At 56.2% G+C, this 18,801-nt stretch overlaps 1 protein-coding gene across 2 annotated transcripts; it reads right to left on the bottom strand.

Moving 5' to 3' along the window:
• Window positions 1-238: 238 nt before the first annotated feature.
• Window positions 239-12,921, bottom strand: SAPCD2 (suppressor APC domain containing 2). Of its 2 annotated transcripts, XM_075055397.1 has the most exons (6): window positions 12,478-12,921; window positions 7,624-7,757; window positions 3,747-3,893; window positions 3,226-3,327; window positions 2,565-2,678; window positions 239-2,135 (listed from the first exon to the last, which is right to left on the bottom strand). In XM_075055397.1, exons 1-6 carry the CDS (start codon window positions 12,881-12,883, stop codon window positions 2,007-2,009), a joined length of 1,032 nt encoding a protein of 343 aa, XP_074911498.1. In that variant the 5' UTR covers window positions 12,884-12,921; the 3' UTR covers window positions 239-2,006. The 2 variants fall into 2 exon arrangements, with proteins under 2 accessions (XP_074911498.1, XP_074911497.1); XM_075055396.1 differs by lacking the exon at window positions 3,747-3,893 and having other exon boundaries at window positions 12,478-12,901.
• Between the last annotated feature and the right edge of the window lie 5,880 nt (window positions 12,922-18,801).

Below are 18,801 nucleotides of genomic sequence, written 5' to 3'. Positions count from 1 at the left end.
GTGGCTTCATGACCCCATCCCACAGCAGCAAGGAGAGACTGGGGTGTCCCCAGCCCCAGAGCACAGGGAAGCCCAGAAGGGATGAGAACATGGCCTGGAGCAGAGACCCCCTGGGCTCCTTGTGCTCAGGCTGTGGTTGTGCAACCTCAGCTCACCCCACATCCCGTGGGACAGGACAGTCAGGAACTTCAAGGCTTGCAGCAGTAGATGGGCTGATTTAGGCAGAAAGACAGAAGGATAAATTAAATAGTTCACCCCACTTTATTATCCCTACAAACAGGTGACCCTCCTCATAAAGAGGGTCACTTTTAATTAAACCTCAGGCAAAACACCTGGCACTGGACACCAGAGGTGGCATCATGAAAGAGATGTCACGCACTGATGCCCAGGAGACAACTAAAACCCTACTCCTGCAGATAGGGGACACAACTAGCCATAGCCTTGCTCCTCCTCCTCCCTCTCCCTGGCACTCTGCCAATCCCCACTCCCACACAGGGCAGCAGGCACAAGGGTAGAGCAGGGATTCATGCCTTGCAGTGAGCTTCAGGTGAAGATCAGCCTCAAAGAGAGGAGCTGGATGGGACAGATAGCACTGGACAGATAAAAGCAGGAGTGAAAAGGGAATTGGGCTGTATGGTGCCCAGCCAACGGCAGGGCAGGTCCAGCACCTTCTGCCCAGCTCAGTGCATTGTGCCATGGCATCATGCCAGGAAACTCAGAGCATGAAACAACCCTGGAGAGAAAGGTCTTGGTCTTGGAGCTACAGAGGGCCAGGCCTGTGCTACATGGGGGTTCACAATGATCTCCTATGAAAGTACCATAAATACCAAGTACCAAACCACAGTGGAAGACATCATTCAGCTCAAGCACCATCACTGAGCTGGGTGGGAAGGAAGAGGTATTCTGAGATGCACGTGGGTCTAAAAGGACCCATGCTTAGACCACCACCACCACCCCAAGAGACCTGGAGAGGGGTGCAGTTCATACTCAGGATGTCACCCCGGTGAGCCAGCTTCCACCACCAGGACAGGCAAAGCTGCTATTTCTCCACTTGGAGATGTGCAAAGAAAAGAGCCCATCAGCCTCCGCTCCATCATCCACATTCAGTTAAATACAAAACCTTGTCCTAAAGCCCCTCTGTGCAATCAGGCTTGTGTTAGCATCCTCATACTATAAAACATCACATCTCCTCTTGAAGTCATCATGAAAAAAATATAAGCCCGGCAGTCATAAAAAAAACATTTGCCAGGTCAAGCCAAATAAAGGGATGTAGAGGTGTCTGCCTCAATCTGCAAACAGCCTGAAAAAGCAGCTCAGAGGTACGGGCTACCTCGTTTGGGTCTGTGGCTCATTAACTACAGGAGCCTGCAGACATGTAAACAGCAACTATGGCATCACTACCGCAAACTGGAAAGAGGGATTACCCCAGAAGGACCACCAGCTCAGGCACTGCTTGGGACCAATGTCACTGTCAGGCAGAACTCAGGCAGCAGAGAGGGGCCAAGCATGTCCCATTGGAATTTCAATCTTATCCTCCAACCGGGGGACAAGCAGGGGACAGGCCATTCTTCAACAGCCAGGCTTGCCTGGAGATGCCAGCTGGAGTGTTGAAGATGAATCATCTTTTTCTGAGAGCACCCAAAATTCAGCTCAAGTCAGGTCAAGGGCACAGCAGCTCTCCCCTGCGCCGGCAGCATGGGCAGCAGCCATTTCCCCCAGTACGTTGGGGATCACGGGGCTGCAGTACAGTCCCTGAAGTCAGTTTAGAGACAGAAAAGGAGCAGCTTGAGAGCAGCATGGCTGGAAAGCCCAGCAGTAGGAGCAGTGTGGGGATGCTCCCCCAGCAGGGTTGGGGAAATACCTTCCTGGCTACCTCCTGCAGAGATGCCACCAGCAGCTCCAGACCTCTAGATATGATACCTGGAGCAACAGGAGCAATGGGTTTTGGGCAAGAATCCCACGAAACCCCCGGGGAAGCTCGAGGATGGGGAGCAGGGAGATGGGCGCTAGATGAAGGTGGAGTCCAGCTGGCTCGTTTCATGGTTATTGCGGGCGCGAGCCTCAAAGAGCTGCTTGATCAGGGCAGATTTCTCCTGCTCCAACTGGGTGATGCGTTCGCTCTTTTCCGTCACCTCCTGCACAGGACAGAGGAGGAAAATGCTGCTCAGAGGAGGAAAGCACTGGCATTTGCTGCGCTGTGGGTGCTGGGATGCAAACCACAGCAGTGAGCCCGGCCCTGGCAGGGGCATCATCGGTGCCCCTTCCCCCAGCAGCCCTGCTCACAGACCCCAGCTGCAGTGTCTGCACCCTCTTGGGACCTGCATTTGTCATAGTCTTTTCTCTCTGGCAGGGAAGCCCCATCCCTGCCCACAGACCCTCACCCAGCAAACAGCTGGACACAGCTGTGGGACGGAGGGTCTCCAGGTGCAGCCCACATGCCCTTTTCTGGGAACCAAGGTTGGCCAAGCTGAAGGAACACTTTCCACTGTCCCGTATTCGTCCCCAACCCCAATCACCCCCAGCCCCCCCAGAAGGGGATCTCCTCCCCCCGTATCCTCACTCACCTTGGTGAGAAGCCGGTTTTGCTCCTTCAGCATGATGATGGCTTGCTGGGAACCTGCTGAGGCTGGGGACACCACAGGGCCCAGCCTGCTCAGAGCTGAGGAGGGGTTTGCTGGCTGAAGAGAAGATGAAGGGAAGGGACAAGACATTAAGCCTCCTTCCTGGTGGCCCTCCCCAGCGTTCCTCCAAGGCCAGAAGCTGTTTCAGTGGCACACGGGAAACTGAGAGAAGCCCAGCACAGGATTAAGATCCCAGCACAGGCCATCACAGTGTCTCCAGCAAGACAAGCAGAGGTGGGAAGCATTCCTGCCAGTGTGCCCAGCTCCTGCCAGGAGCCCGGCAGGACAGCCAGCTCTGAGAGGGCTGACTCAGCACCTCAGCAGGATGGTTTCCTTATTCACTTGACAATGGCTACACCTTTTTGGGGATCTCCTTTAGTCCCCCAGATGCCTTGAGCATTCTCCAGCCCAGCTTGGGACCAGCTGTGCTGTCCTCTTGGCCGTCCCCCACCCCCTATCTTGCCCACAGAGCCAAGTCACCTCCACAGAGCCCAGGGGAACTCTGGCAGCTCCAATCTCAGCCCAGCCACCAGCATGAGGGGGGAGACAGGATGGGTCCCAAGCTCATGCAGACAACCACAAGCTGCTAATCTGCAGCTCTCACCTTGCCAGCGGTGGAAAGGAGGTCACCCAGGCAGCGGTTCACCTCCTGCAGCTTGGGGACCAGGCGTCCCAGGTGGCTCTGGCCGCCCTCAGGGAGGAAGTCCTGGGGGACAGGGAGGAAGAAGAGGTTGGGGGTTACCATGGGGCTGGTCAGTAGTTACAGCAGGTATGTAGCAAACCAGAACCCCAGAGGCACCTCCTAGACTCTACACAGCTGATACTACTTGAGCAGCATCTGCCCATCCTGGTGTAGGCTAACAAGCCATTGCATTCAAAACACATTAGTCACTCCCAAACACCCACACTACCATTTGAAATCTTACCGACTACTGAATATGTTGTTTGTGTGACTGGCTGTCTAATCCTACTCCCAGAACCCCATTAAAACAGTTATGGTGCATTTTGTGTCATTTCTGTATAACCACCTGGCTGACCAGTCCAGCCAAGTCCCAGGCTGGTTCTCCAAACAGCCCCAGACCCTCCCACGCAGATGGGCACCCCAAGAACAAGCCCCAAACTCACAGCACTGGTTTTGTTCTTCCCCAGGAGCCTCTGGCGTTCCTGCATGAACTGGATGTGCTGGTGGTACCACTCCCGGGTGCGCTCTACCAGCTCTAGACCCTGCAGCAGGAAATCCTTCTCCTGTTCCAGTTCCTTCATGTGCTTCAGCTGCAGGACAGAGCGTGCAGATGTCACCCCCTCCCCACCAAGGCCTTGTCAAGCCCCAGGAGCTGGTTTCTTCACGAGGCGTGGAGGCATATGGATACAGGCAGGGTTCTCAGCCCCTCTCCCCATGAAAAGCCTCAGAGAAACAGGATGATGGCTGCTGCCTGATGCTGCTTTGGAGGAAGAGTTCTACGATTTGGGAGAACAACTGAAGGAGGTGAAGGACAGTCAGGCCACCTCCACCCTCCGGCTCCCCACTGCAGAAGCAGGTTTCTCTGTCTCATATTTCTCCAGGGACACAGCAAGAGCAGGGCCTGCAGCCACTCCCCGAATTCCCCCAAGGTTGCAAGAGTCAGCCAACAGCACAAACACACACAGCTTTCGGTTAGCAGCAAGCAGCGGAGCTAAATGTGCAGACTGGAAGCCAGGAGAAAACCTGCAGCCCTGTTTCCCCACTGCTCTGCTCCCTGCTCTGCTTTACCCAGGGGCACCTCCGAGCTGAGCAGAGCACAGCATATTTTTCTGCTGAGCGTCTCTGCCAGTCTTTCAGGTTCAAGCACCAGCATCACCTGGAGAGGGATGTGGGGACCTTTATGTGCCTGGAGAGCTGCTAGGAGGGTGCCTGGGGCTCCTGCCCCCAGACCAGCCCCCTGGCAAAAGCAAAGGGGACCCTGCGTCGGGTCACAGCACAGCCAAGGCTCCTGCAGGGCAGGTGGCTCAGCCCCTCCATCAACAGCACAGCTGGAGCAGCAGTCTGTGCCCCAGGGGACAGGGGATCCCCTGCTCTGCTGCCACCTTCTTCTGCTGCCCCTCAGCATTTTGCTACCACCAGCAATCAGGTGGCAAGGGAAGAGGGGACATGCCTGGGGAACAGAGCGACCGGTGCAGCGATCCTTTCATCAGCCCTCACCCAGTGAGCCCAGGGCTCCCACTCCCCTTCTCCCGTGCCATGCCGGTCTGCTCCCCCAGCTCCTGCCCCCTGTCCCCATGCCAAGAGCACAGGGAGCTGCCTGCCTTGCTGCCTCTGCCCTCTCTGCCACAACACAGCCTGGCCTCCACTGCCCATGGCACAGACCAGGCTCCAGGAGAGTCTCCTCCCAGCACCAGTGGGACTTCGATCACCCAGAAACTTGCTGGATGCTCAGGAACCTCTCCTGCTGCTTTGGAGAGCATCTGGAGGGGGATGATTCAGCTGTGACCCTGAACAGATCCCCACTCCCACGGACAAGTGAGACCATACAAAGACCTTCTTCAGGCTGCCAGTGCTTCCCCATCCCCACTGCCAGGCCCAAAGCCTCCCAACTGCCCCACGCCAGCCACCCTTTACGCCAGGGCTTCTCTTGCTCCTGCTGCTCCTGAAAATGCTGTTTGCAACACGACAACCCCCCCCTCCCCACATGCTTGGATGGACAGACCAAAGTGGACATACCCACAAGAAGAAGCGCAGAGCCTTGGTGCTACACAGGCTGTTGCTGAGGGGCATGAAGAAGGTGCTGTATGTGGCAAGGACCCCCACCCAGCTCGGGCTGCAGCCTGCGACTGCCTGGCCTGCCCTGGTCCCAACAGGCTTGCTGGCCAGCACAGTGACTGGAGGAAGAGGCAGCGTCCCACAGAGCGGTGGGACATCACCAGCTCTGCTGGGTGCAGGGACAGATGGCATCTCACTAAGGATGGGATGCTCTGGAGGCAGAGGCAGCTTCTGGGGCAGGAGGATGACAGAGCACTGCTGCTACCTGGGGTAGAAGGGGAGGGGACAGTGCCATACCCTGGTCTGCCCACAAATGAAAGCACTCAGCCTCTCACAGAAGGTCTCATCCCAGCTAACCCCTGTGGCCATGGGGAAATCAGGTCGATCGATGATGGACTGGCTGAAAAACACCAGCTGAGCAGACACCAGCTGCAGTGCTGCAAAGGGTCCTGGGGCTGCAGCACAACCCCCACACTCCTGCTTTGCTGCTGCTCAGGATAACCAGTCCTGGTGCACCCCAGGGATGCAGGATGGATATCAGTGCTCCCATCTCCCCCTGGGCTTTAGGCAAATTAGCCTAATCACAGCTGAGTGCCTTGTCTGTGCAGGGGAGGGGGTGTGTGTGTGTGTGGTGCTACCATCCTCCCAGCATCAGCCGGGAGGTGACAGCACCACCCTGCACAGGGATTCAGTCCTTGCTGGGCTCAAACCTGCTCCAACTCTCTCTGTATGCTCAGAAGTGGGATTAGTACCCAAAGGCTCCTGCTGGGGTGCCAGGAAAGGCTTCTCACCTGCAGGACAGGGACAGACATCCCTTCTCCGGGGAGAGGAGCACACTAAAGGCAGTGCAGCACTCAGGTACATGGGGAGGGGGGGGAAGAAAGGCAGAAGACCTCCTTCCCACCACCCCCACAACAACTTGGGGAAACAGAGGCAAGGGCAACACAAGCTCAGAGCCAGAGCACTTATGGCAGAGCTGGAAACAAACCCCAGCTCTCAGCAAGACACGTTGGCCACCAGCCCCTCCTCACCAGTACCAGGCAGGACCTTGAGCTCATGGCAGTGATGGGCTCCAGCCTGGAGCTGCACACAGAGGGAAGAGCCTTGCCAGGGAACGAGGGACCTTCCCCTCTCTGAAATAGCAACTCTCAACCACCAAAACTCTGAGCATCAGAGACCCCATCCCCAGATGCACACATCTACATTTATTACTCCTTGCCAGCACCTCTCAGCAGAGACCCCCTCAGCCCAAGAGCACCCCAACCCCTTGCATGGCTGCAAGCCCAGCAAACCATGTGTGCACAACTCCCCCCTCCCCAGGCCAGGCACTGGAGAATGTTATGTCACCCAAGGCCAGCATCACGCTGTAATCTCTGCTGCCCGCACTACCAGTCAGCCCAGCTGGGCTCAGGGAGCCAGGTGACACCAGGGTATGAGGAGTGGAAGTGCAGAGGTGACAGTCACAGCCTCAGCAGCAGCATCAACACTGGCCGGAGCTTGTCCTGCCAATCACGCATCCTACAGGTTGGGTCCTGGCTCTCTTCCCAGGAAAATTTAGTCTGAGCTTGTGGGCAACATGCCCAGGCAGCTCCTCCATCCCACTTGGGAGCAGCACAGATCCCTTCATCCAGGCAATCTGATCCAAGCCTCTCCACTCAGGGATAGAGCAAGGGGAGCAGATCCCTCCATCCCAGGCTACCCAGATAAATTCCGTGCTGATTTCTCTGAATTACTGGCAAAAAAGTCTCTCAGCAGCCAGGAGGATCAGCATGTTGAGCCCTGACCTACAGAGAACATCTGGCAAGAGACACAGCCTGGCACCAGCGCAGAGGGTACCTGACCTTCACTGGAGTGCTTGAAAAGCCCAGATACCCACCTGCTCCAACACCTACATGTTTGCCTTTCCCTGCCCAAGTTTTTGCCCACGGGGAAGGCACCCATGCAGTCAAATGCTGGCTCTGTGGGCTGACCCCGCTCCAGGGGAAGGCAGGGGAACACATACCTCCTCCCTGTCCAGCACTATTTGGGACAGAAAGCACCTTGTAAGTAACAGCAGGACCTCCATGTACATCAACAGAGCTTTATATCCAAAATACCAGGATCTGCCCAACACCCTACAGGTGGGACCCACCACATGCAGGATGGGCAGGGGGAAGCCACAGCCCAAACATAGCTGATGTCAGTGGTAAGGGACCCCTGCAATCCACTTTCCCCTAGGGACCGCAGGCCCATTCGCTGGAGCCCATGGCTGGGCTGTTCCCTTACCATGCTGAAGTCCACACCGTTGGTGATGGTGTGTCTCCGGTGTTCTGCACGTCCTCTCTGATGCCTCCGAGCGTCCCCAGGCCCTGGATGGCTGCCATCTCCATGGGACTGCCCAGCAGCCTTAGCCTCACCACCTGCAACAGAGGAAAGCATGAGGCCACCAGCCGCTTGCAACAAAAATCTCCCCATAGCTACTTCTATGGGACTATCTGCCAGGTCGTCTTGCAAACAGATGTTGCAGGGAGCAGCTGAGCAAAGCACCAGCCTGAGCACCTGCTCACATCTTTGTATGGGCAGGGCAGGCTTCAGCAATGATTTATCTGGCTGTGCCAGGCTGGCAACAGTCCTTCATGGTCACCTGCAAAAAGCAGGCAGCTTCCAGGGAATGCTGTTTCAGTCCTGGCACAGGCAATTAAACCATTAGTGATATTGCCTACCCTTGTCCCGCCTCATGGGACCCCTGGCTTCCGCTCAGGTGGCACAAGCTCTGCCAGGAATCCAACCCCTCCTGAAGGCAGCTCCTGCTTGGTCATGCAGATGTGCTCCCCAAAACCCCGTGCCTGTGGTCTAAGCATAGAGTAAATCAGGCTGTACGTTTTCCAAAATGTTATTAAAATCCCAACATCCTATCTTACAAAAGACCGATCTGCTACAAACACATGATGCTGGTGCAAATCCATGCATAACCTATTTTTGCAGATTAAGTTCATACTGGCAGGTTTTAGGTGCATCAGACACCTCTTGCCTGTATGCCAAAGCAGGTATTGGCTGGGCACCTGCAGTAAAGTCAGTACAAGACCCGCACCGCCTGCCCTGGCGAACTCACCAGAAACACAGCCCTGCAGCCATGGCCAAGCCAGCTCAGGTCTCCGCTTCTGGCCAAGCTGGCAGAGCACCGCCCTGCCACCCCAAACTGTGGTGCCAGGACAGCCAAGGGTGCAGCCAGCACCCTCCCCAGACGTGCCCGGGCAGCAAACCTGCTGTACCTCCTTTCTTGCCCTGTGTTCTTGCAGCTCACCCTGCTCTCTGCACACAGCTTTCCTTGAGAGTTTCTTTCCCAACCCAGCTTTCAAACAAGAGCAGCACAGAGGTAAGCAAGCAAAGGCAGGCAGTGAGGCAATGGAGGAAAACATCTCCTCCTTGGGATCGCTCATCACATACCTGCCAGGCACCCCCACCTACTGCCACATCCTTCTCTCACGGGCTGGGCACATGCCAGCTCCCAGACGCCAGAGCTGCCTGGCACAGGTCTAGCATTTCCCTGCTGTGTAGGCATGAAGGGCTGTGAGTGCCAGGACAGGGTGCATAGCATTGCCTGGGCTGGCACATTGCTGCCCACTGCTCCACATGTCTCCTCAGCTAAGCACATGGACATGATGGAAGAGGGATATGGGGCAAGAGAAGGCAGCCATGGCTGCAGGAACCACCCTTCACCTTGAGGGCAACGAGGTCTGGGAGAGCTGCACCATACTGGGGCTGCCTGCACTGCCACATTTCCACCTGTTCAGTAACAGGAGCTGGACTCAGGCTCAGGGGGCAGCAGGCAATGCTACACAAGCACCTCGCTCAGCCTGTCACTTTGTGTCACTGGGGAAAGAAGGCACCGTGGCATGGGAAAAATCCTCCTTCTGGTCCATCATGGCATCCCGCTTCTCCTACCAGGAAGTGCTCTGGTGTAGACAGGTCTCCAGCATGTCTATGAACACAAAGTCTTTGATATCACCCATTCATCTGTTTTGCTAACTGTCTTTGGTTTCATACACCCATATCTACCTGGGAGGAACCCAGCAAGACTGGTGCAACCATGCATATGTTCTCCTAGCAGACCTGCAGCACATCCTGCCTGGGAAGCTGAGGAACAGCCCCAAAACCAAGGGCAGCTTCAATAGGCAGAATCCCAAAGCAAAGCCAGAAGCACCTCTGGGAAGAGCTGCAGGGTAGAAACAAGATGTTAAAAAGGCTTTCACTGCTGTTACTTGGAAGTGCCAGGTTGAGCTGAGCTGAACCGAACCTGTGGTAAGAAGGTGCTCCCTGGTCAAACAACTGAGGTCTGTGCACCTGAGCTGGCAATGTAGTGGCTAAAACAGGACCCCTGCTAATAGCTGGGAGCAGTTTTTAGGCAAAGAGCAGGCCCAGCTCACCAGAGGTGGAAGAGGTCTTGCCATAGATATGGGATGGCCTCCTCCCTCCCAGAGCCCCTCCAGCCAGAGCAAGTGCCCAGGATGGAGCAGACACCTCATGGTTGTTTTACACGTTTACATACCTGTCCTTAGCAATGGCCCAGACAATAACAGGTACCTACGAACCATCCCCTCCTTCCTGCTGGGGCCACCAGCTCTCCAGGCAGCTGCTAGAGCCAGGCCACCCCAGCAGCAAAGGCAAGCGCTGTGCTGGGGAGGAGGCAGTGACCAGGGCCACCACAGACCTCCTGGGCGAGGCACTTTCTGCTCTGTGTCTTAACTTCCCCAGACCTCAGCTCTCAGGGAAACCACAAGGGTAAAACCCTCAACACCAAGATGGTCAGACGCTGCTGTGACAGGCCACCTAGGCACCAGTGGTAGGGAAGCCATCACGGTGACTTCCCTGCCCAGTGACTTCTCCAATATCAGCCTCACCATCCTTGTGCCCAGCAGATGCTGTTGGGTCCCCAGAGACTGCAGCTGGTACCCAGCAGCGGCTCATGGGCTGCCCCAGCACTGCTGGGCTGCTTAGAGCTTCTGAGAAGCTGGAAGGTGACTCTGAGCAGGGACTTCTTCAAAAGCACTTCTGCCCATATGCTAATGGAGGTTAGCAGGGAAGAGGGGACAGAAGCACTGTCCCACTGGCTCACTGCACTCCTGGATTCACCAGGAGGATCACCTGGCCACAACCTCTGCCATCTTGCCATGTTTTGCATCAAAATCACCTCTGACACATGCGGATGCCCCCTGGACCAGAAAGCAGAGCTAGGGTGGCATCCTGTGAGCACCTCCTTCCCCCAAAACACAGACAGGGACAGTTTCCTCTCAGACTCTTTGCAGTTGATGAGCACTGGTACACCATCTTGCTGCACTTGGTTGGGTTCTTATAGAAGCTACCTCATGCAGCTGGAGGCTCAGAGCAGCCTTGAGCCCAAATGACATAATCTTCATGGAGACAGGGCTTCCTGGACCCACAGGCAGCTCTCAGCACCTAGGACATTTCTCCACAGCAAGAAACAGCACTGTCCTGCCACGGCAGTGCCCAACTCCCTAGCAGCCACTTGATGAGAATATCTACCCGTTCAACCACAGCCTGGGAAACCCTCCACAGTAGAAGGGAGCACTGGGCAGCTGTGCAGGATCTGGAGCTAAAAGAGATAGAATAACTCTGAGTTACAACATTTGCTAAGCTGCAGAATTAACCCAAAATTCAGGCTTGTTGCCAGAACACAGCCCTGCACTGTGGGAAGCTGGCAGCAAGGGCTGAAGCACTAACCCTGCCCGCAGGCTCCAGACGTCAGTGTAACATCAGCCTATAATGGAAAGATCTTCAGCAACCAGAAAGTTGCTGTAGCCATCTGCTCGCTCCTTTCCAGGGCAGAGCTTTCAATTTGCTCTTTATTTACCAAGCAGGATTTTTTTTCAGGTTTTTCCAGATTTACACCCTTGACGATAGCAGAGCCAGCCTGCTTAGTAATATTCCCCTAGATGAAGCTCCAGTGATTAGTCTGGAGGCAAAATGGAAAGCAGAGAACCTCAGCCATGGTTAAAGTTTCTTCTCCACCCAGCAGAAGAAGGGACTGGGAAGGAACGGGTGGGAAGGGAAAGGCAAGCCAGCCCAACTTTCCCAAGATAGAGGAAGTCATCATGCTCAAGTGTCGCAATAACAAACACCAGCTCCTCACACAGACCTTTGTGTCCATAGATCTCAAAGCACTTCACAAATCTAGATAAAGATTACCTACACCAGGTAAGTCCAGAAGCCTGGTTTCCTTATAACATCTACTGACTAGCAACAAATGAGATGCCAGTGAAATAGTCTCCCCCTTGCCAAGGTCAGCGTGCCACCCAGGGATGGGGACCCTGGCAGACCCAGCATGGGGACCCCTGCTCCCAAGGAAGGGGCAGAGTCCACAGGGACCTGCTGGTGAGCTCTGCAGACAGAGCCTGGCCACCCAGGCAGCGCTTGGGGACAGCAAAGCACATCTCCCTGATCCCACTTTCCCACTTAATTATTTATTATTGTAAACAATGCTGCCGAATTATCCAAACGAAAAAGTTGGATCAGGTTTTGCTATTTTTTTTTTTGTCCAGAATGTGGATGAAATCATGAACCAAGCCTTTCTGAGAGGGCACACCAACAGCACGGAGCCCACCCCAGCACACGGCAGCTCCGTGGCCACAGCTCTCGCTCCGGCGAAGCTGCTCGTTTCTCAGAGACCCCAGGGCCCAGTGACTCACCAAGATGACCAGCTGCATCACCCACTCCCCGAGGAACGCCACCGACAAGCTTTGCACCAGGGGACAACCACGGCCACATTATGGCAAAGTCCTTAATTCTCCCTGTCACGGCTATAAACAACCAAGCACCCACGCCAGGAGAGGTGTGAAGGGACACACAAACCCGGGACGGCACACGGAGCTGCTTTACCCGCAGCTTGGATCACAGCCCACCCAAGCCAAAATTGCCACCGGCAGTCACTTTTGCGGGTTTTTACCTCAGGCCTGCGGGAAGAGCTTGCTGCTTGTTTAAGGCCGGCGGAGGAAACGGCTCTGCACTGCCCGAGCACCGGAGCAAGCCGCAGGGTCCCAGCCCGCCCTGCCTCGCTCGAGTCTCTGACCCGCACCGAGCCGGGCACGTTCCGACCCCCCCAGCCCGGCCCCGCTGGCTCACCGCGGCCGCGGGGCTGGCTGGGCCCCGGTTCCCGCTGCCCGCTGCTCTTCCCGCGCCGCTCCTCGGCACAGCGCGGGCTCGCCGGCTTCTCCACGCTCCGCCGCCCGCCGCCGCTGCTCTCCACCGCGGGCTCAGCACCGGGCAGGGCAGCACGCAGCCCCAGGACGAAGCGTTCGAAGGTGAGGTACCCGCTGGCCGGTGCCGCCCGCCTCAACCCCTCCATCACCCCGGCGGGCAGCTCCCGGGCTTCCGCTCCCCGCCAGCGGGACTCGATCTCCCGTAGGTGCACGTAACCCCGCCGCCGGTCATCCAGGATATCGAAAAGAGTCCGCAGGCTCTGCAGGAAAACCCGGGGAAGACCCTCGGTACCGGCGGGGAGCGACCGGTCGCCGCGCTCCGGGGCCATCACCACCGCCGCCGCCGCTCCCGAGCGTTACTCGCTGCTCCGGCCCCCGCGCTCCTATTGGGTGGTGGAGAGAAGCCCCGCGCTCTCATTGGTTGGCGGCGGTCGGTCGCTCTGGCTACTGGCTGAGGGGGAGGACGGCGGTTTGAGTTCCACGCGGCGCCCGCCCCGCTTTCGGCCGGGGCGGGGGGTGGGAGCGGTGGATCCCGGTCCCTCCGGAGGAGGAGGGACCGGGACCCGCCGCTTCCCCCCCCTCCCCCCCGCCCCGGCCGAGTGCGAGGCAGGGTCAGGCAGGTGTCTCCTCCATCCCACCGCCATCCGAGACCCTCCAGCCTCGGTAACGGCTCGGTGACCCCCGCCCGGGAAGAGCCGCGCTGGCTGGTGTCCATTCACCAGGCACAAATCCTCCTTTCCCGCAGCGCAGACACGTACCCGCTGCTCCCGCAGCTGCAAATCTCCTTATTTTACCGGTAGAACTTAGGGCACCGCTGCCTGCGCCCAAATGCAATGGGTGCTTCTGCTGCCGGTGGTAATAAATAGCTTCAGACAGTGGGATTTTTACACCTCAGAGACACTGTAAACTTGCAGAAAGGAAAGCAGCTCTCTTTTTAAGCAGATACCTGAAGACCTTACACCCCTAAAGACTCCAGAGCAAACGTGATTAGTGAACAGCAACAAAAAAAACCCAAACCCAAACTTGGTGTTCGCTCTCACTGCCAGCTTTGCAAATGCAGCCAAGAAGTGTCAGTCCAGCTTCTCACCTAGGCAGCATTCCCCCAGGAGAGGGACGTATGGCTCTTTTGCGTCAGCACGGAGAGGTCCTGTGTGCTTGACTTGCCTGGTGCCACGGGGGAAGTGAGTGTTTACGGTGGGAATTGAGTCTGGGCATCCCAGTGCAGCCAGCAGGAGCTGGGGTAGGGGCCCAAAGGAACCATGGGCACAGACAAAGCAGGAAAAAATATATCAGTGCTGACAAATGTGAGAGAAACAGGTTTTGGATCATATCTCTTATAAACTTACTATGAACTGGCATTGTTAAGAGAATGGGTTTCTCTCTACTGAAATTTGCTGTGTCTGTTAGATCCAACAGCATGTTAGCCCTCGTGAAAGGCACTGCCCTCCTCTGCAAACTCTCTTTGTCAGATGGTGCATTGCAACACAGCAGACTGCAAAGCCCTGGTGTCATGATTCCCATGTCACAGGCACCACAACTCACTTGAGGGACCCTGGGCAGCCATGTACTGGCACCTCCAGAGCCAAGCCCCCATCCTGGTTTGATGCTCATGATGCTGAGAGAAGAAGAGTCAGGGAGTGAGCGCGCTGGAGAAGGGTGATGGCCAAAAAGGGTGATAAGCCACTGTCTGGGTGCCCAGGGCGTGAGGCTGCCTGTGCCACAGACATCTCCCTGTGCCATGGACATCTCCCTGTGCCACGGACAGCTCCCTATGCTGGGGACACCTCCCTCTGCCACAGACATCTCCCTGTACCCTGTGCCAGGGGTGATTTCCTTTAGCTCTGAGCTGACTTCAAAGGGACAGGGTGGAAGATGCTTGGTCCTCAAGCCTTCCCATCCACATGGCCCTTCCTGTGCTCCCCTTGCCACCAGCTTCCCTGTCCGAGCCAGACTCCGGGTACCTTCAGCACCTTGGTCCTACTTCTTGGCTTCTCAGCCCATTCTTGCCACTCCTCCAAGGAGTTTCTCAGCCTTGTCAGACCCAGGCTGCCAGGTAAATCACAGCAGCCTCTGGAGACCCTCACTGGGCTTTCCTCTGTTAACGACCTGCTATGGCTGGTCTCCTCTGTGCTATGGCTGGGCTGTTCACAGCCTGCTTTTCTTTAAACCATTTCTTTTCACAAATTTCGCAGACTTGTCCTACCTGTTTTGAGATATCTGCTTGCCTTAGCCATGTTTGACTGAAAAGGTTCACACCTGCATAGGATACAGGGAGGATACAGGGAGAAGGAACTGGTGCATCACCCCTCCCCTTTCTGCTCCAGAAACAAGGCAGTGAATGTGACACTGTTCAGCTCTGGTAGCATCAGCACATAGGCTGTTTTGCTCAGCAAAGTCTAGCTAAATCTGCAGGAAAATGAGTTTTTCTCTAGGTTCCTCCCACATCTCTGGGCTTGCTGGAACAGCCAGGAATAATTAGGGGAATTCAAATTGACCTTAATGTCTCTTGTCCAATTTCCCTGCCTGGCAGGTCTGTCCCACCAGGAAAGCAATCCGGAGATACCAGAAACAATTCCTGGACTTGACTGTCTGATGGTTCAGCTGAAATACTCTTGCTCCTCCATGTGGAGCTTTCTGCTCTGGCAACAGGGAGCTGGGACACAACTGCCCAGTGCAGTCACTATGCTTTCCATACCGAAGTGCCCGCAAGAGGCTGCCGTGAGACAGGCCAAAGTTTTCATCCTCCAGCGTGGTTGGGTGAATGAGGTTAGGAAGATTTTGAAAATTCTTGGAAAAGGCTTTTTGGGGTTTTGTTTGAAGAGTTTATCTTGGGGCCAGCCCAGGCTCTTCTGACTGACAGAGCCATCTTTGTTTTTTTAATATAAACAACATAGTTATTCAGTTCTTCCTCCAAGGTACTGGGAAGCACCAGCTGCCATTCAAACCTGGCCCAACCCATCTTTCATTGCTGGCCCGCAGGCACTGGCAGTGACACTCATGGCTCTGGTGTGGTGGCACCCAACATACCATTGCCCCTTTCTGGGGAGGGCACAGGGTGTCTGATGTCCCCTGGAAGTCTGGTGGCAGGCCAGCATGTCCCACCAACCAGTGTTGCCACCCCTGGGAGGAGAGGTTGCAGTAGCCACACCAAAACCCCAGCAGGGCACTGGGGGAACAGGGTGCTGGTGGTGCAGACTAAGGCACCTTCCTGCATGACACTGACCATCTATGGGTGATGCTGCGTGACTGTGGCAGTAGATTAAGCCCCATGCTGGCTTCAGCAGCACGTAGGTGTTCACATGTGAATCCTGACTCTGCAGAGGACAGACACATGGTGACTGCAGCCATGAGGTTGTTTCCTGATGACTGTGTTCATGCAGATGCTGTGAGCCTCTGCTGCTGTGTTCTCCTGGAGGAGAGCAAGGTCTGGTGGGGAACCAGCCACATGTCTGTAGGCTCAGTGCCTGCAGCTGCTGCCTGGCATGCAGACCAGCTGGCACGGTGCAGCCCACCTCTACATATTGCACTGCAGGTCAAAACAGTGCCGCATCCGAAGTGGGTTGGTCCCTGATCAGCGCAGGTTACCAGACCATACCCAGGAATGGTTGGTCGGGGCTTGGTTAAAACCAGACCAGGAGCTGTACAAACAACAGTCCAAATGCCAAGTTCTGGTGCTCCCCGTCACTGTCCAATTCATTAAGTGCCATTGGTGTTAACCCCTTCTTTCAGCCTCAAAGCTGAGGGGGTGCAGGGAATCACTTCCAGTGGGGTACCGAAGTGTCAACCCAGAAATGCATCTGTCTCCAGGAAACCTCTGGGCAGAGGCTAAAAATGGCAAGGGGAGTGTGGTTGGAGAGAAGCAGCAGATTTTCCCTTAGGGAGGACTATCATGTTTGATCTTCCCAGCTCTGAGTTGCTATTGTGTTTTCCACCTTGCTGCTCATGGGGCCTCTTGTGGACATGCTTTGTTTGCTTTGGAGGGGGCCAGGCGCTTCCCACAAAGTTACTTTTCTTTCCTCCAGACTGTTTTTTCCGTCCGAGGGCGAGCAACCAGGAAGTCTGATGGCTGCCTGGCAGCTTGCCGGCTGTCACGAGGGCTGGGAGAAGGGCAGCGGGCGGGAAGCTAAAATAAGCTGTTCAGCAGGGTGATGGTTTTGTTTGTTCGCTCTGCGACGTGCCTGGGTCCACAGAGCAAGAACTTGTGTTGGTAGGAAATGGCAGTCACTCATGTCCAGTCTTACCCCCCTCCGGGCCCTCCACTGACAAGGTCTCAGCACAACGAGTTTAAATGTAGGGAATCATCTGGGGCTTAAATGGAAATGCGATAGATGCTGCAAGGCCTCTGATTAGAATCCATCTAGCAATTGCTCTGTCCTATTATAAATTCCACTCTGCTGTGGCCGATGAAGCCAGCTATCACAGGAGCAGCGTCTAACAGTCACGCCACGGCCATAAACTACCCAGCCTTTCATCTTATTCAGGGAAAGGCTGTTAACACCGCATTTGTTTGGGAAACATATCGGTGGATATGTGATATATTGAAGCCTGAAGCAGGGCCCTAAAAATAAGCAGCTCTGCCTCTCTCCTGGTAGCACATCTTGCCCCGATGGAGCAGCGTTTGCCGTCTGTCTGCTTTTGGGTGCTGGAGCTTTTTTAATGTTGAATTTCCTGTTCCACCTGTGTGTTTGTGTTTCATTTGGCCCAAGTGTACCTCCTTCCTGCTCTCTCAGGTTGTCCTGCCTGATATATCTGATCCAACCTGCCATTGTTTTTATTGCTTTACAGAAGAAAATTTCTACCCACATGGGTGCGATGGGTTGTGGAATCAGCTCAGGGGACTCTGTGTAGCAGGACAAACCTGTTCTGCGGGATGGCTGGATTTGGGGGGTGGGAGCACATTCACCAGCAGCAGCATGATTCGCTGTGATTCTTCAAGGAGAACCGACATCCCACAGCTACAAAATCCCATGGCTATGTGCTGGGGTTCCTTCAAGGCAAGGCAGCAAGGGCTGTCCGAGTTCTGCAGGAAAAGGCAGGGCTGGATTTAAAAGTTGGATCTGACACAGCCTTTTCTGATGAATAAGGGTCAATGGTTATGCAGGCATCATGTGTGTGGAAAGACCTGCACCCATTCACACACCAGGCAGGCAGGGAATGCAACTACGGCAGGGAGAGATTTTGTGTAAATGGGAGCAGAGCAAGTTTTTGAAACCCCAAGCTTCTGCCTGAGCAGGAGCTGTGTGGAGTCACATAAAATAGGAAACAGAGTGTGAAACAGAAGCTTTGACAACTGTCAGGGATTCTTCCTGACCTGACCGTCACATCCTGATGGGGTCCAGCTCCCCAGACTCTAGTCACACGCAGGGAGGTAGCTGTGTCTGAGCAGCTGCCTGTCTGTCTGTCCGTCTTCTCATCTTCTTCTGCCCATCTGGGCTCTGACTGCGGGAAGGATGCCAGAGACAGGCCAATGGCTGGGACAGGGAGTTAGTGCCAGGCTGCCCAGTGGCAGGATTCAACTGAATGTACCAGGGTCTTGAGAGCAGGAGCGTAGGACTTTGCACTGTCCCACTCTCGGCAGCTCGTGACTCCAGTGGGGGCGGCAGAGGAGGCTGGCTCGCCATGTGCCTTCTGACACCTCGTCACTGGCCCAGCCTTGGGCTTCGGGTTTTTGCGTCTAGTCACTTTGCTGCCGGTGCTGCGTCTCTGATGGGAAGCGGGACTTGTGAGCCGGGGGGCCTGACCCTGCAGCAGGCATCACGGCTGGCACGGGGCGGGATCCACCTACCTGCCTGCTGTGCTGAGGTGACCCCAAGAGCTCTTCCATCTGCAACCGCGGGCGCAAGGAGAGGTGCGAGGCTCTCCCGCTTACCGAGGTCCCAGCGCGAACGCCCCCGGGGGCCCCATCAGATACCCTCTCAGCAGCCGAACGAACGGCGCGACCCACTGCAGAAAGGCGCCCCGGCCGGGTGCCACCTGCCGTGCCCGCACGAGGCTGTGGGCTGTGAATTCGGCCGAGGGCAGCCGGTCTCGCAGGACAGGGCAGCGGGGCAGGGCCCCCGCGGTGGCAGAGGACGGCGGGGTCCTGCGGGCCCGAGGGAGGAGCCGAACGCGGGAGGCTCACGTCGCGCCGGGTGAGCGCGCGGGACCGAGCGGGCGGCGGGCCGCCGGCTGCGGCTCCGGGGGGCGGGGCAGCGGCTCGGGGGCGGCCCCGCCCCTCGGGCCCGGCCCCGCCCCTCGGGCCCGGCCC

This window comes from Buteo buteo, chromosome 23, assembly GCF_964188355.1.
Source record: "Buteo buteo chromosome 23, bButBut1.hap1.1, whole genome shotgun sequence".
In the NCBI taxonomy this organism is placed as follows: Eukaryota; Metazoa; Chordata; class Aves; order Accipitriformes; family Accipitridae; genus Buteo; species Buteo buteo.
This window is presented reverse-complemented; position numbering and strand designations above follow the sequence as displayed.